The sequence below is a fragment of the Schistocerca serialis genome, chromosome 6 (genome assembly GCF_023864345.2).
Source record: "Schistocerca serialis cubense isolate TAMUIC-IGC-003099 chromosome 6, iqSchSeri2.2, whole genome shotgun sequence".
Taxonomy (NCBI): domain Eukaryota; kingdom Metazoa; phylum Arthropoda; class Insecta; order Orthoptera; family Acrididae; genus Schistocerca; species Schistocerca serialis.
In genome coordinates, this window is record NC_064643.1 from 131911450 (window position 1) to 131934408 (window position 22959).

At 45.6% G+C, this 22959-nt stretch overlaps 1 protein-coding gene across 2 annotated transcripts in view; it reads left to right on the forward strand.

Moving 5' to 3' along the window:
- LOC126484102 (methyl farnesoate epoxidase-like) overlaps window positions 1-22959 on the forward strand; it is a 153672-nt gene that overhangs the window by 6486 nt on the left and 124227 nt on the right. The window contains exon 1 of one of the 2 annotated variants that reach the window (XM_050107478.1): window positions 18018-18086. The exons of the other annotated variant lie outside the window; for it this stretch is intronic. Coding sequence (XP_049963435.1) covers window positions 18033-18086 — 54 coding nt within the window. The 5' untranslated portion in view covers window positions 18018-18032. Of the gene's footprint in view, window positions 1-18017; window positions 18087-22959 lie in introns of those variants that run through there. 2 annotated transcript variants of the gene reach the window in all.

Sequence of the window (22959 nt, forward strand, 5' to 3'; positions counted from 1 at the left end):
GAGAGCGTGTCCCAGTGGTGCAAACAGATGATAATCGGACGGAGCCAAGTCTGGAGGATAAGCCGCATGCCCTAGTATTTCCCAACTGAACGCCTCTCGTTCGTTTCCCTGACCCATTTTGCTGTGTGTGATGGATCGTTATCATGGGGCAGTATGACTCTGTGTTGCCTTTTTCCATATTCTGGCGGTTTTTCACGTAATGCTCGATTTAAATCGATTATTTGCTGTTGGTAGCGATCAGTGATTCAGTTGTTCCGCGAGTTCCTATTGAGTTTGAATATAATCATCCAGAAAGGCCTGCAATTCGTTGTCTTCGAATTATTTCGGTGGTTTGCCGCGCCTGTCGTTTCTCACGTCAAAATCACCACTTTTGAATTTTTGGAACCACTCGAAACACTGTGTTTTCCCAAGAGCATGTTCGCCGAAAGCTTCGACAAACATTCGATGCGATTCTGTAGCAGTTTTCTTCAAATGATAACAGAAAACAAATGTCGTCCGCAAATCGTAGTTCGTAGGCAGAAAATCTGACGTGTTTACGGGTTTGAAGCAGATAGCGATGTATGGGACTTTGGTTACTGTGTGTTGACGTTTGTCGTCAGCCGTTACAGTAAGCAGATGGCGCTGCAGATAAGGTCTCACGGGCCCTACACTGATGGCTCGTATCATCTATAGGGAAATTACGGCTTCATACTTGTACACCTGGTACATCGGGAACATGTGTACCAACAAGATAAAAAGAGTTTTGAAAATCGGATATATAAAGACCGCCAAATAAAAAAAAATTGATCACACCTCGGAAACCAGATGCTCACGCACGAATGTGACCTTGTGATACGGACAGTTATCGTGCTGGAAGACGCCAACGACATCAGGAAGACACGAAACACAAAGGGGTGCAGGTGCTCCGCAATAATGTTCACGTAGTCCATAGCTGTTGTTGGTATCTTCGATTGCTACCATAGGTGCCATGGAAGCCAAGGTGAATGCCCCTCACAGCATAGTACTGCCCCAATTGGTCTGTGTCCTTGGCTCGGTGCATGTTTCGAGAGCTGCTCGCCTGGATGACGGCGTATACCGAGATAAGACCAGGCGTCACTATCGTATTGATCCACGGTCCAATCTCTTAAGATTCCACGCCCATTGCAATCGTAACTGATGTCGTTGGGTCAACATGAGAACACGTAAGCGGTCGTTCTGCTGCTGAATATTCAACAAAGTGCTCCGAAATACTCGTGCCTGCACCAACTCCGTAGCAGGAATGGGAAAAAACGACCGGTTTAACTGACATCGGTATGTTAGTTCTAGACAACCAGTGTTTTCCTGTAGTTGTTTAATCTCCGTTATAACAGATATTTTTTTTATTTTTTACTAATAACCAAATAAAAAAACCGAAATATCAATTAGCAGCAGTGCTAAAATTTTTCGTTTTTAAATAATTTTTTAAACTTTACTCCATTAAATTTGCACTGATTTGGAATATTGAGTTATTACAGGAAATCGGAAAAGCGACCAGTGCTGTTTTGATAAAAAAAAAAGCCGATAGAAATGCACAGCACACATGGTACAGCATTGCTGAGACATGACGTCTCTGTTGCTGTGTGTCGCTTATGGCACGCGTGAACGTGCGGTGTGCAAGACTTTTGCCCCTACCCGTTCTTAAAAAACGGTAGCTCCTCGGTTGCCGTCAGCCTGACATCCGTTGTATTACATAATGGCACGAATCCTAGTCTCGAAATATTTTTACGAAATGATGTAACAATGAACGACAATGCTTCTTTTGCTTTAAAGGATTAAAGATTAGTCTGCCGATTCTACGAAATAAGAAAAGAGGAAGGAAATTATGATAGTAGTAATAAATTAAAAACTTAACAGCAATGCATTTATAGTTTACAATAAAAATAGAAAGAAGCTGACATGCCGCCTCTGTGTACAAAATATGGCTCTATCTGCTAGCAGCTCTTGAGAAAAACAGAGTTCTTCATCCTCAGTTTTCACCCTTTGGCACTGACTATCATAGTGGCCAGACTGAGATCGACCACAATTACAGTATGATTTTTGAGAAGAGTTTCACAATTAGAATCAATAGGATTATACCAGCGAATTTTTGTAGTATTCAACCACTTATTACTTCTCGAGAAATGCAGAGAACCGAGACGGACTCAGTTTTCTTTGCCTGTTTAATTTGAATATTTTGATGCTAGGTATCTTGAAACTCGGTGAGTCAACATTTTTCAGTCTTTGTTCCATTTCTACTTTTATTACAGGAAATAATAAGAAAAAGACCGAAAACCGGTTATTTCAGAAACCGGTTACTGTGAGCGATTTTAACAGTCATGTTAAACCAGCATGAAGAGAAACCGATACAACCGGAAACCTGTTGTTTCAGGGATAACCGCCACCCTAGGCCATAGCATAACAAATGGTTCAAATGGCTCTAAGCACTATGGGACTAAACATCTGAGGTCATCAGTCCCCTAGAACTTAGCAATACTTAAACCTAACTAACCTAAGGACATCACACACACCCGTGCCCGAAGCAGGATTCGAACCTGCGACCGTAGCGGTCGCGCGGTTCCAGACTGAAGCTCTTACACGCGCTCGTCCAGTGCGGCAGGCATAGCATAACAGTGGCACCGAGCAAGATGGGGCAGTGGTTAGCACGCTGGACTCGCATTCTGGAGGACGACGGTTCAATCCCGCCTCCGGCCATCCACATTCAGGTTTTCCGTGATGTCTCTAAATGGCTCCATGCAAATGGCGGCATGGTTCCTTTGAAAGGTCGTGATCGATTTCCTTTCCCGTCCTTGACACAGTCCGAGCCTGTGCTCCATCTCTAATGACCTCGACGTCGATGGACCGTTAAACCCAGTCTTCCCTCCTTCCTCCAAAACAGTGGCCTGCGTCCGTGTTGCGGTGCTTGTTTCTAGCAACCTTTCGCCTAGATGACGCCTATTCGGACAGGACCAATGGGCCTGGTGTAACAAGAAACGTGCTTCATCAGACCGAGCGACACGACAGCACTGATCCACGGTCCAGCCGCTATGAACCCGCGTCCACTACAGCCTTAATTGACTACATCGTCGGGTCAACGTGGGAAAACGAAGGGGTCGTATGCTGCGGAGCACCACGTTCAACAATGTGCGCTGAAGCGAGTGCTTGCACTACGATCTCAGAGTTCTGTTGTCAGATCTGCGGCGGATCGCCGCCTGTCCTGCGTTAGTCGCCAGTGCACAGTGGCGAGCAACTCACGGGTGAGTTTAGTTGCCGGTGATGAATGTTTGCCAGTGCGCAGAGGCCCTAGCAGTACACCAAATTCGGCAGTTCTGTGTATTCACTGGACCATTTAGTGTAAAATGTGTCTCGCCACTCCATATGTAACCTACCCTTAGAAAAATTTATGAATGATTGTGCTGATAAAGCCGGCCGGGGTGGCCAAGCGGTTAAAGGCGCTACAGTCTGGAACCGCGAGACCGCTACGGTCGCAGGTTCGGATCCTGCCTCGGGCATGGATGTGTGTGATGTCCTTAGGTTAGTTAGGTTTAAGTAGTTCTAAGTTCTAAGGGACTGATGACCTTAGAAGTTAAGTCCGATAGTGCTCAGAGCCATTTGAACCATTTTGTGCTGATAAACTCCTTACATTATTTGATTTTCAAACAGCTGAGCAGAACTGAACGTACTCAGACATTTCGCTATTTACTTATTCTGATCAACACTAAACTGACACAATGTGTTTAGCGCAACGCAATCTGACTTTTCAATAATCTCTACAAAAGAATGGCCCTAACAATAACCTATACCTTTCATGAAACATTTACCTCACAAAAATCTTCGTTACTCGAACTACTACTGCAATACAGCGAGCGCCAATACTGCCAGCTAAATAAAAGATTCTAACTACTAAAGTCACTAACTACTAATAGGCCTAGTTAGCAAATGAAAGATTTTGATAGAGAACAAACAATGTATTTACCTTAATAGTGTTCAAAAGTTATAATATATATATATCAGTTCATGACATCCAGTCTTACAAATTTACTCTCTCTGATGGACACACGTCCAGATCATCCGCTCTCAAAACTCCGCCATCTCTGTCCCCACAACCACCACTGCTGGCGGCTACCTCCAACTGCGCAACGCTACAATAGCGAATATTACAACGATGCCAACCAGCCACAGACTTCACACAGCACAGTCAGTGATTTTCATATAGAGCGCTACGTGGCGTTACCAACATAAAAACCTAAACACCCTGCTTACACATAGAATATTGACCGGTCACATGTGATCAACTTCGATCCTTGGCAGAAACCGAAGAGCAAATTCAGAACGTTGCTGCGGTCTATGAGGTATCAGGTGTTGAACAGTCTCGATCTTGTGCGAGCACCATTGTAAAATAGATCGCAAAACTGTCCACACTCTTGACCATGGTCTGGACAGTTCTCGTGAGGCACTAGCGCTACCCAGGGCCACGTGCTGTGTAGTCAGTTGCAGCAACAGCAGCCTCGTCAATAAGTTCCACTGGGATAGGACGCCTTCCTCTTCCAGGTGCCACACCAAACTGACCCGTGTTTATGAATCGCATGATCACGCTCTTTAAGCCGTTTAATGACATCTGGCCTTCCCACAGACCTTTCAGTCGGCCATACTCTCTGATGCAGCACTGTAATTGCTGCCGTCCACATAAAACAAAAATGGTTCAAATGGCTCTGAGTAGTATGGGACTTAACATCTGAGGTCATCAGTCCCCTATAACTTAGAACTACACTACTGGCCATCAAAATTGCTACACCAAGAAGAAATGCAGATGATAAACGGGTATTCATTGGACAAATATATTATACTAGAACTTACATATGATGACATTTTCACGCAATTTGGGTGCATAGATCCTGAGAAATCAGTACCCAGAACAACCACCTCTGGCCGAAATAACGGCCTTGATACGCCTGGGCATTGAGTCAAACAGAGCTTGGATGGCGTGTACAGGTACAGCTGCCCACGCAGCTTCAACACCATACCACAGTTCATCAAGAGTAGTGACTGGCGTATTGTGACGAGCCAGTTGCTCGGCCACCATTGACCAGACGTTTTCAATTGGTGAGAGATCTGGTGAATGTGCTGGCCAGGGCAGCAGTCGAACATTTTCTGTATCCAGAAAGGCCCGTACAGGACCTGCAACATGCGGTCGTGCATTATCCTGCTCAAATGTAAGGTCTCGCAGGGATCGAATGGAGGGTAGATCCACGGGTCGTAACACATCTGAAATATAACGGCCACTGTTCAAACTGTCGTCAGTGCGAACAAGAGGTGACCGAGACGTGTAACCAATGTCACCCCATACCATCGCGCCGGGTGATACTCCAGTATGGCGATGACGAATAGACGCTTCCAATGTGCGTTCACCGCGATGTCGCCAAACACGGATACGACCATCATGATGCTGTAAACAGAACCTGGATTCATCCGAAAGAATGACGTTTTGCCATTCGTGCACCCAGGTTCGTCGTTGAGTACACCATCGCAGGTGCTCCTGTCTGTGATGCAAAGTCAAGGGTAACCGCAGCCATGGTCGCCGAGCAGATAGTCCATGCTGCTGCAAAAGTCGTGGAACTGTTCGTACAGATGGTTGTTGTCTTGCAAACGTCCCCATCTGTTGACTCAGGGATCGAGACGTGGCTGCACGATCCGTTACAGCCATGCGGATAAGATGCCTGTCATCTCGACTGCTAGTGATATTGGCCGTTGGGATCCAGCACGGCGTTCCGTATTACTGTCCTGAACCCATCGATTCCATATTCTGCTAACAGTCATTGGATCTCGACCAACGCGAGCAGCAATGTCGTGATATAATAAACCGCAATCACGATCAGCTACAATCCGACCTTTATCAAAGTCGGAAACGTGATGGTACGCATTTCTCCTCCTTACACGAGGCATCACAACAACGTTTCACCAGGCAGCGCCAGACAACTGCTGTTTGTCTATGAGAAATCGGTTCGAAACTTTCCTCATGTCAGCACGTTGTAGGTGTCGCCACCGGCGCCAACCTTGTGTGAATGCTCTGAAAAGCTAATCATTTGCATATCACAGCATCTTTTTCCTGTCGGTTAAATTTCGCGTCTGTAGCACGTCATCTTCGTGGTGTAGCAATTTTAATGGCCAGTAGTGTACTTAAACCTAACTAACCTAAGGACATCACACACATCATGCCCGAGGCTGGATTCGAACCTGCGACCGTAACGGTCGCGCGGTTCCAGACTGAAGCGCCTAGAACTGCTCGGCCACTGCGGCCGGCCTACAAAACCAGTTTCACTAACAGTGCACGGTCTGTCTTCTCGATAGCCATACCGTTCACTCTCTTTATGTCTTGTCAAATGACAGCGCGGATGTTATACAGTAATACAAGCAGTGTACAGCACCAGATTTGGTCCTGGTAGCTACAACTGGATCTAATTTTTTTTCCAGTGTAAATCGGTTCCGCGTTAACGAATGGGCATATCTACCAAGTTTCGCTGCCACACGATAATTACAGTCCACACTGAACCTCTTTGACTAACTGCTCTTTAATTATAGCGACCCGGTACATACATATTACTCATGCCACCGTACGGTGCATGGCGGAGGGTACCATTGCTAGTTATTCCCTCCTTTTTCCACTCGTAAAGGGAGCTAGCGAAAACGACAGTCAGTATGCCTCTGTATGAGACTTAATTTCTATAATAATATCTTGGCGTCTGGAACCGCGCGACCGCTACGGTCGCAGGTTTGAATCCTGCCTCGAGCATGGATGTGTGTGATGTCCTTAGGTTAGTTAGGTTTAAGTAGTTCTAAGTCCTAGGGGACTGGTGACCTCAGAAGTTAAGTCCCATAGTGCTCAGAGCCATTTGAACCATAATATCCTAGCGGTCCTTGTGCGAAATGTAAATTGGCAGCAGCAGAATCGTTCTGCAGCCAGCAGCAAACACCGGGTCTCTAAATTTTCTGCTTAGTGTTTCGCAGAAACAACGTCTCCCCACCATTGTTTCCAGTTTGATTTCACGATAAAGCATCTCCACAATATTCACGTGTTGCTCGAACTTCTGGTAACAAACCTAGCAGCCCGCCTCTGAATTGTTTCAATGTTTTCCTTTAATCCGACCTGGTGGGGAACCCGAACACTCGAGCACTACTCAAGGATGGATAGCTTTAGTATTCTATATACTTTCTCCTTTATCGATGATTTCCATTTTCTCTCAATAAACCAAAGGCGACAATTCGCCTTAAATACGTGGCGACCTTAATGTGCTCAATCAATTTCATATCACCTTCCAGCGTTACGCTGTCCCGCCCCCCGGTAGCTAAGTGGACAGCGAGACAGAATGTCAATCCTAGGGGCCCGGGTTCGATTCCCGGATGCGTCGGAGATTTTCTCCGCTCAGGGACTGGGTGTTGTGTTGTCCTAATGATAATCATTTCATCCCCATCGACTCGCAAGTCGCCGAAGTGGCGTCAAATCGAAAGACCTGCACCAGGCGGGCGGTCTACCCGACGGGAGGCCCCAGTCACACGACATTTACACATTTTTCGTTACGCTTCTATATTTAGTCGACGGTTTCTGCCAGCACACCACTAATACTGTATTCGAACATTACAGGATTGTCTTTCCAGATCATCTGCATCAACGTCTTCTGCTTAATTGAGGTTTGTGTAACTCCTCCACATGTCTTATCACATACGTGCCCCTATATTTTTCATAATATGCCGTGTAGCTGTAAGTTTACTCACAGAAGGTTTTAGTTGCACTTTGTAAAATCCGCTTACAGCAGTAGTTTGTTTCCGGTAAACAAATCATTTCGATCTGGAATACTCTCTTTGAAATTCTGAAGGAAGCAGGGGTAAGGTACAGGGAGCGAACGGGTGTTTACAACTTGTACGGAAGAGAGACAGCAGTTCTAAAGAGTAGAGGGGCGTCAAATCGATGCAGTGATTGAGAAGGGAGTGAGAAGGGGTTGTAGCCTATCCCGACGTTATTCAATCTGTACGTCGAGCAACCACTAAAGGAAACGAAAGATAAATTGGAGAAGGCATTCAAGTTCTGGGAGAAAAAACTTTTAGGTTTGCCGATGGCATTGTAATTCTGTCAGAGACAGCGCGGGACTAGGAGGAGCAGTTGAACCTAAGGGACAGTGTCTTGGAAGCTGGATATAAGATGAACATCAACGAAAACAAAACAATGTTTAATACACTACTGGCCATTAAAATTGATACACCAAGAACAAATGCAGATGATAAACTGGTATTCATTGGACAAATATATTATACTAGAACTGAGATGTTATTACATTTTCACGCAATTTGGGTGCATAGATCCTGAGAAATCAGTACCCAGAACAACCACCTCTGGCCGTAGTAACGGCCTTGATACGCCTGGGCATTGAGTGAAACAGACCATGGATGGTGTGTACAGGTACAGCTGCCCATGCAGCCTCAACACGATACCACAGTTCATCAAGAGTAGTGACTGGCGTATTGTGACGAGCCAGTTGCTCGGCCACCATTGACCAGACGTTTTCAATTGGTGAGAGATCTGGTGAATGTGATGGCCAGGGCAGCAGTCGAACATTTTCTGTATCCAGAAAGGCCCGTACAGGACCTGCAACATGCGGTCGTGCATTATCCTGCTGAAATGTAGGGTTTCGCAGGGATCGAATGAAGGGTAGATCCACGGGTCGTAACACATCTGAAATGTAACGTCCACTTTTCTAAGTGCCGTCAATGCGAACAAGAGGTAATTGATATGTGTAACCAATGGCACCCCATAGCATCACGCCGGGTGATACGCCAGTATGGCGATGACGAATACACGCTTCCAATGTGCGTTCACAGCGATGTCGCCAAACACGGATGCGACCATCATGATGCTGTAAACAGAACCTGGATTCATCCGAAAGAATGACGTTTTGCCATTCGTGCACCCAGGTTCGTCGTTGAGTACACCAGCGCAGGCGCTCCTGTTTGTGATGCAGCGTCAAGGGTAACCGCAGCCATGGTCTCCGATCTGATAGTCCATGCTGCTGCAAACGTCGTGGAACTGTTCGTGCAGATGGTTGTTGTCTTGCAAACGTCCCCATCTGTTGACTCAGGGATCGAGACGTGGCTGCACGATCCGTTACAGCCATGCTGATAAGATGCCTGTCATCTCGACTGCTAGTGATACGAGGCCGTTGGGATCCAGCACGGCGTTCCGTATTACTCTCCTGAACCCACCGATTCCATATTCTGCTAACAGTCATTGGATCTCGACCAACGCGAGCAGAAATGTCGCGATACGATAAACCGCAATCGCGACAGGCTACAATCCGAGCTTTATCAAAGTCGGAAACGTGATGGTACGTATTTCTCCTCCTTACACGAGGCATCACAACAACGTTTCACCAGGCAACGCCGGTCAACTGCTGTTTGTGTATGAGAAATCGGTTGGAATCTTTCCTCATTTCAGCACGTTGTAGGAGTAGCCACCAGCACCTGCCTTGTGTGAATGCTCTGAAAAGCTAATCATTTGCATATCACAGCATCTTTTTCCGGTCGGTTAAATTTTGGGTATGTAGCTCGTCATCTTCGTGGTGTAGCAATGTTAATGGCCAGTAGTGTAGATTGTAGCCGAATTAAATCGGGTGATGTTGAAGAATTTAGATTAGGAAACGAGGCATGTAGAGTATTAGATGAATTTTGCTACTTGGTCAGCGAAATTACTGATAATGGCCGAAATATAAAGGATGTAATAGCAAGAAAAGCGTTTGTGAAGAAGTGATGTTTGTTAATATCGAATATAGACTGAAGCGTTAGGAAGTCTGTTTTGAAAGTATTTGTATGGAGTGTGGCCATGTATGGAAGCGAAACATGGACGATAAACAGTTTAGACAAGAAAAGAATAGAAACTTTTGAAATGTGGTGCTACAGAAAAATGCTGAAGATTAAATGGGTAGATCACATAACTAATGAGAAGGTAGTGATGGAACTGGGGAGGAAAGAACTTTATAGCACAACCCGAATAGAAGAAGGGAGCGGTTGTTAGGTTACGTTCTGAGGCATCAAGCGAACACCAATGTAGTATTGGAGGAAAGTTTGGGGGGTAAAAATTGCAGAGGGAGACGAAGAGATGAATGCAGTAAGCAAATTCTGAAGGTTATAGCTGCAGTAGTTATTCGGAGATGAAGAGGCTTGCACAGGATGGAGTAGCATAGAGTGCTGCATCAAACCAGTCTTTGGACTGAAGGCGCAACAACAAACAAATCAGTATGAAACAATGCGAAATGTTAAGAACGTCCGAAAGCGGCAAGACAATTTTAAAAGTCGGAAATCTTTTCTTTCATCCACTGTTGGTAGAGAGGGTGAGGCGTAGCGCCGTATACCGATCCTGCCTTGGAGGCGGTTAAGTGGGAGATCTGTCTCAGAGCTGGATAGTGACAGATGGTGACGCGAGACTGGACGCGCACGTAGTTTATGTATCAGCCGATAGAGGACAATATTGGATAGGGGACAAATTTAGTATCGATTGTGCCCGCTAGAGTGCACTAAAAAATAAAGTAATTGAATGTTTTTCATAAACTGTTTTAGTAGTTTCATAAAGTGTTATTATGTCTTTTTGTGAAGGTAAAATGTTATAAATGTGTTTTAAGGTTAATATGAAGATAATTGTTTAGTGAAATATGTAGTGGGATTTAGTGTGGGAACATTTCGAAGAAGTATGGATGTGAACAAAGGGGTTATTTTATAGAATAGATTTGTAAAGTAAGTTTATGGAAAAGGGAAAGTTAAGTCAGGTATAAATAACAATAGTAAATAACTTTATGCATAAACAAAACTTCAGCATATTAGATAATTACGTCGGTAAAAAGTGCAGTCGTTATGTTTACTATTTTGCGATTGGTTATTGATGAAAGGCGCGGACTGATGCGGGAAAACGTTGTTTTGCTATTGGCTGTTGAGTAAACTGACCAATGGTAAAGCAATATTCTTCGCGCGCCATTCTCTGCTGGTAGAAAAGACTTAGAGAGGAGTCGGAGCCTAGCCATGAAACACTTCTGAAATGTGTAGTAGTAGTTCCGATGGAAATGATAAGTTGCCGGATCTAGCAGTGTTTCATACATCAAAAGTGTGGTAAAGTGACGGCATAATTATTCCGATGGGTGTGTAGAAATCTCGGAATTTTTAAGTGAATTTTGTGACGAGAAAAGACATATATCCCGCGTGGCGTATTGAGCAGGTCGGTGGCTAAAAACTGTGACTGCATTAGGTACCGACAGACTTAATATTTGGCGAGCATTCTCAATCAAAAACAATCCGTGTTTTTGTTGCTATTACGTTTTCGGGAAATGCAACACCATAAACTCGCTAACGTGAGTGAAAGGGATTGTGAGTGACTGTGTTAAGACTAGCACGGGCTTCGCAGTGATACTTGTTCACCTAAGTTTCAGAATATATTAATTAAGGACAAAATTTCCAACTTTTCATTTCGTGTGAAAACTTTCTCCCGAAACGTAGATCAGTGACTTTAATTACAGCCTGGTTTACGTCGAAGTACAGTAGGTTTCGTTCGGCTTTCCTACTGATAATCTGCTGAGACAATATTCACAGGTAGGTGCAGGTTCGTCGCAAAGGGACACAAAGAACCGCGCCGCCGCAAGGGGTGTAAACTCAAAAACATGCAGGTCCTCTTTGCACAGTCGATATTTCCGACTCGATTAGTAGGTCACTTGCAGCTGAGATGATAAACAGCGTGGACGGTACACAGTAGTTGAGATGGAGTTAGTAGCCAGCAGTGCTGGGGACACAAAGGTCGTCGCTTTATCACTGGGTGATAAGCGGTCACACAGCTGCTAACTCTCCAACCGCAACCAGAGACCAGTACTAGTCACTCATCTTCAGTTCTGCAAAATTGTCGTGACGGAAGTCGTAGCTGTTTCGCTTTGCATATTTACATCTACATGCCGTCACAGAAATGTGCGACGAAGTTCGAGGGGTTGTAGAGGGTGTGTTGAGGAACAAATCCAGGATAGAAATCTGTGTCCGCAAGCATTATCCAACGACACTACAGAGCATCGAAGTTGTGGGTGCTGGCACCTCCGGCACTAAAGGTGACTTTGTTCCCTGACGGACCGCAGGTGGAACGTCTCGTAGTGTTTGTTACTCAACGATCGCGACTGACTGCCTCGATCGCCAATGGAGAAGAAAGAGCTAGCTGCTGCGTAGAACGGCCTTATCTCCTATGAAGGTGATGCTCTGTTGCCTCGGTGGATGGCAGTTTCGAACACGAGTTTCCATCTGCAGTTTATTTTTCTCCTGTGTAACAAAGAATAGTGGAGATTTTAAAGGATTAAAAGAGAGAGATAAACTGTAAGTGACAACCTGTATCCGAAAAAGTCATTCATCGAGCCACCAGAGCATGGCAGTGCCTGTCTACGCAGCAGCTAGCTCCACCTTCTCCGCTGGCGATCGTGGCAATCAGTTTCGATCACTGAGTAATGAACAACATTGCGAAACATTCCGCCTACGGTCTGTTAGCGTACTATGTCACGTTTGCTGCCGAAGAGGTTGCCTAGTGGTAGGTGGCGGGCACTATATAGCTTCGACGCTCTGTAGCGTCGTGGGATGACGTTTCCGGACACAGGTTCGTACGCTCGATTTATTCCTCAAGACATCCTGTACTCGAGTGTCCCACAAGCCGCTTTGTCCGTGCAGCGGTGGACATTTGGGGGATTTCTATCGTCTTACACAGTTTCCATTCCATTTGTGAACGCTTGGAGTGTACAACGAGTGTGGATAAGCTTCGGCATAAGTCCTAATTTCTCTGCTTTTTTGTCGAGTCCATTTTGCAAGGTGTTTGTGACAGGAAGTAATATGTCGCCTCCTTCTTCACAGTAGGCATTCTCTAGAAACTGTAACGGTAAACGTCTCCGTGATTAACTATGGTTCGTTACTCGAACAGTCCGCTCTGTTTAGAGGATGAAAAATTTGTTTAACAAAAGGGTGCACGAAGTCACTCTCGTAGCATCTGCCTCTATTAAATCTTCTGGCAAAGGCCTCCGAGGTCCCAAGCATCGGTGAAACTGGACTGAGAAACGTATCTAAGTTCTAGCTGGTTCATCTCCAATCTGAGAAAATTCTGCCGTTCAATTCTTTACGACTGCGTCCCTCAGTATGTAAGAATGCCTCAGTATTTTCCACCCACATCCACCATTTTTATTTGGATGAAACAGTTCAGTATTTTATCTTCGTGTTGGTCGGATGGCTGCTCGCTTCTCAAGCCCGCACTCGTTCATCGGTTCTCCCATGGCGTCGTTTTCTGCCGCCGGTACATCACACTCGCCGACTGTCACTTTGCTTCATCTGTCTGAGATCTTTCTCGATATCGATTTTAGAAATGCGGTTCTAGCTGCCGGATTTTGTGTTCCACCATCGGTATTTGCTCCTAGGTAAGTGCTCAACCGTTTTCGAAACATGCTTCAGTTGTCACCTTCCTGTTTGCCTTTAAAAACGTTGGTTAACTTGGGGAGAAAAAAAAAGGAGAACGCCACTGAGCAGAAAGTTACCCATTTCCTTTATTTAAATAAAGAAAAGCACATGATCTTTATTCGATGCGAAAGAGAATCATAAATGATGATGTATTTGCTGCATTACTAAAATTAAATTGAAGGGCAACACCCCTGTATTCGACGGAGATGGCTCATTTGTGTAAGGGGCGTTCAAAAAGAAACGAGCCGGAGGCATAATTACAGAAACAAGTAGCTGTATGTTAGAAGTATTGACCCTGGCTGTTGAGATACTTGTCCCACTGTGACGCAAGGTGGCGAATGGCTGTCTCATAAAATTCCCGGGACTGCGATGTTAGCCAGTTCCGCACGTACAGCTGGACATCGTCGTCCGAGGCGAATCGTTTGCCCCTCAGAGCCTTTTTAAGGGAGAGAGGTCCATTTGAATCTCTGCAGGAGTGCCGCGACTGTGATGGCCGTTTATGGCTTTGCATTCTCGTGTAGCAGAATGACCCCATGGATGAGATTGCCTGGTCCTTTTGATTTGATCGCTTGGCGAAGGGTGGTCAAGGCTTGCGAGTAACGCTGGCCATTCACTGATGTCCCGTGCTGCAGGAAGTGAATCAGAAGGGGGCCATCTCGGTCAAAGGAGAATGTCAGCATAGACTTCCCAGCACTCGTGTGGATGGCCTTGGCTTTTTTTGGTCATGGTGACTCTGGATTGTTCCACTGGAAACTTTGTCGTTTTGATTCTGGTTAGAACTGATGACACAATGACTCATCTCCAGCCACCTCTCGTACCAGGAACACATTCCCTCCCCGAGTTTAGCGCTGCAGATGAGCAAGACAGTGGGTCATTCGACATGCTTCCTGGTGTGGTTGAAGACTGTGAGGCACCCATTGGGCACACACTTGCAATTGTTCCTTCATGATGGTGTGAAAACTTCCGACGCTCAATCCGATCACGGCGGCTATGGCTTTCATTGTCACTCCGCGGTCTGGGTAATGAGTGCATCCACCAGCAGGACGATGTCATAGGTAATGCAGTGTGGTGCTCCAGACAGCGCATCATCGGCTAACGACACCCGTCCTTCCCTGAAGCGCTTGTGCCACGCCTTGACCATTACAAAGGGACGTGCAATGTTCAGTTCACGCTTGTGACATCCGTCGATGAATGTCCGTTCCTCCTACTCCTTCCGCCGTCAGAAAACGCTTTACTCTTCTGTTGACACCTCCAAGTCACTGTTTGCAATGCGATTGGCAGCGCTGGACGATTGATACGTGTGTTGCTAACTCTGTATAGTCACGTGACGTGCGCTCGTGACCTCTAGCGACGGGCTGTGAACTTCCGCGCTCTGATCGGAACCACACCTCGTTACACACGCCACGATATTACCCTCCCGTCACCGGTTTGCGCATTCCTGACTTCGGCTCGTTTCTTTTTGAACTCCCCTTACAATCTGCCGTATTTCGGTGATAAAACATTCGCTAATCCTGAGCACTGGAATATGAAAGCGTCTTCATTCATTAGAAAGTTTTCTACGCATTTCCAATCTCCAAAACGTTGAAGTAGAATGATCAGCCGCTACTGACTACTCCACACTTTTTCCACAATGCGCTTAATATGTTTTAAAAAAACACTCGTAATTTCAAACGCATATTTGGCTCGGTTAAGATTTTTTAACTCTTCTTGTTGTAGAGCCCGCTTCTGCTTACGAGTTCACCGAGATCCGTAATGAAACCTTCCTGTCTTTATCAAAAATATTACAAAAATATTCACAACCTCGCTTCATCGTGCAGCCGAAATAGGAAAGTAGATTTACAGACATTATTCGTGTAAAACAACTGACGCTCGGAACTCCGATATTTGGTCAGGTTACCAAAATTGGTTCAGGATTAGCAAGTAAACACCACTGCTAAAAAAGGTTTTTGTTGTGCAGCATGTAAACGTACTCGGAGTGATAGCTGGGTGGAGATGAATCAGAGTACGTTTCGACTCCAGCCTGTCATCATCGATATCAGTATACTTCCAATTTTAAGCAAAACGTTACTATTTTACAACATACACTGATAAGCCAGAAGCCGGCCGCGGTGGTCTAGCGGTTCTAGGCGCTCAGTCCGGAACTGCGCGACTGCTACGGTCGCAGGTTCGAATCCTGCCTCGGGCATGGATGTGTGTGATGTCCTTAGGTTAGTTAGGTTTAAGTTCTAGGGGACTGCTGACCACAGATGGTAAGTCCCATAGTGCTCAGAGCCATTTTTTTTTGTAAGCCAGAACATTATGAGCACCTACCTAACAGCTGGTATATCATCAACCTTTGGCACGGGTAACATCAGTGGCGCGTCATGCCATGGAAGCAGTGAGGATTGCTACGAGCTGGTGGGAGTTGGCACTGCATCTGCACCCACAAGTCGCCTGATTCCCGTAAATTCCGGGGAGGGAGGCGATGAGCTCTGACGCCGGATTCAGTCACGTCCCACATGCGTTCAACAGGGTTGAGATTTGCGGAGTTGGTGAGCCAACACATCAATTGGAGCTTGCCACTGTGTTCCTGGAACCACTCCATCACACGCCTGGCCTTGTGACATGGAGCATTATCTTGCTGAAAACTACCACTGCTGTCGGGAAACACGATCAAATGGTTCAAATGGCTCTGAGCACTATGGGACTGCCGAAGTCATCAGCCCCTAGAACTTAGAACTACTTAAACCTAACTAGCCTAAGGGCATCACACACATCCATGCCCGAGGCAGGATTCGAACCTGCGACCGTAGCGGTCGCGCGGTTCCAGACTGTAGCGCCTAGAACCGCTCGGCCACTCCGGCCGGCCGAAACACGATCGTCGTGAATGGGTGTCCGTGGTCTGCAACCAGAGTACGATACTCCTTGGCCATTATGGTGGCTTGCACGAGCTCCATTGGGCCCATGGATGCCCACGTCAATGTTCCACACAACATAATGAAGCCACCGCTAGCATGCCTCCATTCCGCAGTACAGATGTCGGAGATCTGTTCCCCTGGAAGACGACGTATTCGCAGCCCCCCAACGGCATGATGAGGAAGGTATTGAGATTCACCGGACCAAGCAATGCTCTACGCCAGCGTCCAGCGCCGATGTTCACGTGCCCGTTTCCGTCGTAGTTGCCGATGCATGATGTTAACATTGGCCCATACATCGTTCTTTGACTGAGGAGGCCCTTAGGTACGAGTGTTCGGACCGAGCGAGGTGGCTCAGTGGTTAGCACACTGGACTCGCATTCGGGAGGACGACGGTTCAATCCCGTCTCCGGCCATCCTGATTTAGGTTTTCCGTGATTTCCCTAAATCGTTTCAGGCAAATGCCGGGATGGTTCCTTTGAAAGGGCACGGCCGATTTCCTTCCCAATCATTTCCTAACCCGAGCTTGCGCTCCGTCTCTAATGACCTCGTTGTCGACGGGACGTTAAACACTAACCACCACCACCACGAGTGTTCGGTGCACTGTGTGTTCAGAAACACTTGTACTCTGCCCAGCATGAAAGTCTGATGTTAGATCCGCCACAGTTCGCCGCCTATCCTGATTCATCAGTCTACCCAGTCTACGACGTCCAATATCTGAAATGAAGGGTAGCCACCCAACCCTACGACGTTTGGACGTGGTCACAGTTCGCCGCCTATCCTGTTTCACCAGTCTGCTCAGTCTACGATGCTCAACATCTGTAGTGAAGGGTGGCTGCCCAACACTATGACGTTTGGACGCGGTCACAGTTCACCGCCTATCCTGTTTCATCAATCCAGCCAGTCTACGACGTCCAATATCTGAAATGAAGGGTGGCCACCCAACCCTACGACGTTTGGACGTGGTCACAGTTCGCCACCTATCCTGTTTCACCACTCTGCCCAGTCTACGATGCCCAACATCTGTAGTGAAGGGTGGCTGCCCAACACTATGATGCTTGGTCACAGTTCGCCGCCTATCCTGTTTCATCAGTCTGCCCAGTCTATGATGTCCAGCATTGTATTGAAGGGTGGCTGCCCAACACTACGACGTTTGGACGTCGTTTCACCTTGGTTTGGCCACGTGTTGAGGACACTCACCACAGCACTCCCCGAACCCCTTCAGGTCGTGTAATTTCCGAATTGCTCGTGTCGAGCCTCCGGGCCATCACAATGTGCCCTCAGTCAAACTCAGACAGATCACGTGCCTTCCCCATTCTACACGCAGACAGCACTCTCATTGATACTACATGCCCCGTGCGTGTGTCTGACTAGCAGTCAGCTCGCCATGTGACGCTGCTGACGCCTGTACCAATTTATATCGACAGTAGGTCGGTGGTCATAATGTTGTGGCTGATAGGTGTATATCTTTGCCGACGTAACTGTGTTTCAAATTCTAATGTTTCACTCACTGCTATCATGTCACTGCCATAGCTTACGTGTGTGTAACATCTGTATATCTTTTCAATAGAGTCTCCGAAGAACATGGCAGAATACGTTAACCAGAAAATATGAGTACGCAAATTTTCCCGGCGATTTTCACAGATGGCATCCTTCCGTTATCAGTGGAGTTGCAGCGAAGTCTTGGATAAATGTTTCGTAAGTTTTCTAGTGGTCATCTCCACTCGAAGATCTGATTTCTGTAGCAAGTAATCTTTTATAGATTCTGAGCGGCAGTCCTCCTCTCGCAAAACAGCACCCGACAGACCAGTCTGGTGCCTTTGGAAGAATGAGTCGCGGCCAGTGGTGGTGGGGATACTGGACTGTGTAGACCCGGAGCAGCCCGTTTTAGTGTGGCCTTCGCTGACGCTGTGCTCTGTCAAGGTTAACGCTTTTACGCGCTCCAGTCAACATATTGGGATCGGCGTAGATACTCGCACCAAATGCTGTTGTTTACACTGCTGGCCTTACAACTGCAAAGCAAAAAAACATCTAATTTGCCTGATAATGCAAATGATTAGCATTTCAACTCAACTGCACAAACCAGGCCGGCCGCTGTGGTAGAGCGGTTCTAGGCGCTTCCTATCCGGAACCCCGCGGTTGCTACCGTCGCAGGTTCCAATCCTGCCTCGGGTATGGATGTGTGTTATGTCCTTAGGTTAGCTAGGTTTAAGTAGTTCGAAGTCTAGGGGACTGATGACCTCAGATGTTAAGTCCCATAGTGCTCAGAGCCATTTGAACCATTTGAAGCACAAACCAGACAGGAATGACGCCAGCGACATTCTGTATATAAGGAAAGATTATGCAGTAGGTTTCTAATTCAGAAATTGCACCTGAATGTTGTTTGTATATATTGCCCAGGTATTTTCGAGTCCGCTACGAAGTTTCGCTGGGAAGCTCTTACACATTCTCCTCACAGTCCCGGCCTCTCCCCACGCGATTTTCGTATTTTTGGAGCTCTGAAGAAAGACATTCGTGGCCGTCGATTAGCTTCAGACGAAGAGGTGCACGCCTGGATACAGCAATCGCAAACATTTTTTCCATGAAGGCAGTCAACGTCTTGTCTCACAGTGTGACAATTGTATCGACAGTTATGGCGATTAGTTTGAAAATAATAAACAATGTACTTACTTTTTAGAGATCCGCGCCTCAATCGGCAAAAATGGAAACATTATAGGAATGCTTTGTTTTCCGTCTGTCTGTCCGACGGTTAAAAACCTTTTTTCATCAGGAACGGGTAGACGTATCAAGGTGAAATTTGTGTCACACACTGACGTCGATGGTCCCTTTGCATTGTAAAAAACTAAATTAATCACTTTTGAATACATCGTGGGAGCAGACAGTCATTGATGTTATTACTAATAGTTACTATTAAAATCAGTCTTGATCACAGATTTATTTATTCTGGTAACCGGTTTCGATCACAATTCAAATACAAAGTCTGATCAGAGGGCTACGTATATTAAAGAAAATTATATAAAAGTACAAAGTTATAAAACGATGAATTACCAAAATGCTGTATGAGCAGGAGCCTCCTTCTGGTGGTAAATCACTGATAGATAGAGCAGTGCACGTCTTACTTATGTACTGTTTTTTTGTTTATTTTTCCTTTGTTGAGTTTCGATTCCCCCCTGAAGGGGGCGGGCTGGTAGCAGCTTAGTACGCCGCTCTTCAGCCTACAGAATTTTTAAAACATAAGAAGAAGATTACAAACAATAAAAGCAGGCGATAAAAACGGTGACGTAAATTGTAAAATGGCAGAAAATTGTGGAAGTTAAAACATAAAACAAAGGGTTGGCAATGGTAATAAGACACACAGGAAGCAGGCAGGTAAAATAGTAGACACGGCGACAGTCTGGTGTCTGTTTGAAAGAGACATAAGAAAAATATCACACCCAGCGACAATACGATTTCTGTTCGCAACACTTCGCAAAAGACGCACAACACTTAACACGCGCTTAAAACACTGCACCAGAAAGTCGGGTCGAAGATGACACACCGCAGACAACGGCAGATGGGGGGGGGGGGGGGGGGGGGCGGACCTCGACAGATGAGAGGAAAAACGAAGTGGAGAGGGGTGTATGTACTGGAGGCTCCGCACACTTTTGACAGAATGATGTCATCTCCAACCAATGGGTTAAAAGTCAAATAACAACGTAAAATTCCGTAATTAAAAGAACAATGACAAGAATGAAAAATGAAAATATATGGAACTTAGCTGGTTCAACAGCTATTGTCAGATAAAATATGTAAAAATATTAAACAGATAAAATAAAAATCGTTTCGACAGTACATGGGTTGCCCTCTCTGAGCCTTTTGGAGAACCATTTAGAAGCTACTGGCTGCCATGGTAAGTGTAGACGCCACTCCAAAGATGTGGCAGCAGGCTACTCTCCAACGAGGTTGTTGTAATATCGATAGGCAAAGTCACGTCAAACGACGTACCATGAACAGCAGCATGTTGTTATGAAAACGATAGACGCTATACCAGGGCGCTTTCCACTAAGGAGGCTGCAAAAACCGTTGCCTGATGTGTTGTAGTAAATGCTGCACAGATGCAATTGCAAGGTGTAACAACAGACATCCCTGTATAGATCATTCGATAGATAATAATTAGTTCATGAAGATGAAAACTGAGAAAGACAGTAATCGAGAGGGGACAGTACTTGTGCATGTTCTTAATATGCTGCGTATGACGCTCCTATATATATTGCTTTTACATGTGACAATATTAAACGGCATTGCTATGTTTTATTTTACTTTACATACCAGTCTTATAAACAAAAATATAGTTAAAGTATAAAAATAGTACTAGAAGACTAAGAATAAAACAAAGACAGCGTAAATTTTACGTTGTTATTTGACTTTTAACCCATTGGTTAGCGATAACATCATTCTGTCAAATATGGGCGGAGTCTCGAGTGCATAAGTAAGACGTGCACTGCTCTATCTAGCAGTGATTTACCACCAGAAGGAGGCTCCTGCTCGTACAGCATTTTGGTAATTCATCGTTTTATAGCTTTGTAGTTTTATATAATTTTCTTCAATGTATGTAGCCCTCTGATCAGACTTTCTATTTGTCTTGTAGGCGTGGTCGAAACCGGTTACCAGAATAAATAAATTTGTGATCAAGACTGATTATAACAGCAACTATTATTAAAAACCTGAAGCTTCTAAGTCAATGCAATGAAAAGACGCCGCCATTTATTTCACAAATTTTAATACAAACTTACTAATCAAAACCTTTAGGGGCTTCCCGTTGGCGTAAAATCATGAAATTCGGCAAAAAGGAAGAATTCACAGTGCAACTAAAGCAAAACATTCCCTAAACTGTAAATGAGTAATTACATCACACGAAAAAAATTTCTCTTGTCATTTGTTATCTGCTGTCTTATTCGTCCGTCTGTTAAGACCCCTATTTCTTAGAGACGGGTCGACGTATCTAGTTGAAATTTATGTCAGATCAACAGCCTACAATAATTTGGTGGTGTAAAATATCGAAGCTTGTAAGTCAATGCAATCAAAAGATACTGTCGTTTATGTCATATTTGTTGATACTTGCAACTCATCAAACCCTATAGGATACTTCCCGTTGGCCTAGAATCATGAAATTTGGTAAGAACCAAGCTTTCGTAGTAGAAGTTAAGCGAAAAAAAAAACGAAAGTACGTCACAAAAAAATACACTACTGGCCATTAAAATTGATATACCAAGAAGAAATGCAAATGATAAACGGGTATTCATTAGACAAATATATTACACGAGAACTGACATGTGATTACATTTTCACGCAATTTGGGTGCATAGATCCTGAGAAATCAGTACCCAGAACAACCACCTCTGGCCGAAATAACGGCCTTGATACGCCTGGGCATTGAGTCAAACAGAGCTTGGATGACGTGTACAGGTACAGCTGCCCATGCAGCCTCAACACGATACCACAGTTCATCAAGAGTAGTGACTGGCGTATTGTGACGAGCCAGTTGCTCGGTCACCATTGACCAGACCTTTTCAGTTGGTGAGAGATCTGGAGAATGTGCTGGCCAGGGCAGCAGTCGAACATTTTCTGTATCCAGAAAGGCCCGTACAGGACCTGCAACACGCGGTCGTGCATTATTTTGCTGAAATGCAGGGTTTTGCAGGGATCGAATGAAGGGTAGAGCCACGGGTCGTAACACATCTGAAATGTAACGTCCACTGTTCAAAGTTCCGTCAATGCGAACAAGAGGTGACCGAGACGTGTAACCAATGGCACCCCATACCATCATGTCGGGTGATATGCCAGTATGGCGATGACGAATAGACGCTTCCAACGTGCGTTCACCGCGATGTCGTCAAACACGGATGCGACCATCATGATGCTGTAAACAGAACCTGGATTCATACGAAAAAAATGACATTTTGCCATTCGTGCACCCAGGTTCGTCGTTGATTACATCGCAGGCGCTCCTGTCAAGCAGCGTCAAGGGTAACCGCAGCCATGGCCTCCGAGCTGATAGTCCATGCTGCGGCAAACGTCGTGGAACTGTTCGTGCAGATGGTTGCTGTCTTGCAAACGTCCCCTACTGTTGACTCAGGGATCGAGACGTGGCTGCACGATCCGTTACAGCCATGCGGATAAGATAGCTGTCATCTCGACTGCTAGTGATACGAGGCCGTTGGGATACAGCACGGCGTTCCGTATTACCCTCCTGAACCATCGATTCCATATTCTGCTAACAATCATTGGATATAGACCAACGCGAGCAGCAATGTCGCGATACGATAAACCGAAATCGCGATAGGCTACAATCCGACCTTTATCAAAGTCGGAAACGTGATGGTAGGCATTTCTCCTCCTTACAGGAAGCATCACAACAACGTTTCACCAGGCAACGCCGGTCAACTGCTGTTTGTGTATGAGAAATCAGTTGGAAACTTTCCTCATTTCAGCACGTTGTAGGTGTCTCCACCGGCGCCAACCTTGTGTGAATGCTCTGAAAAGCTAATATTTGCATATCACAGCATCTTCTTCCTGTCGGTTAAATTTCGCG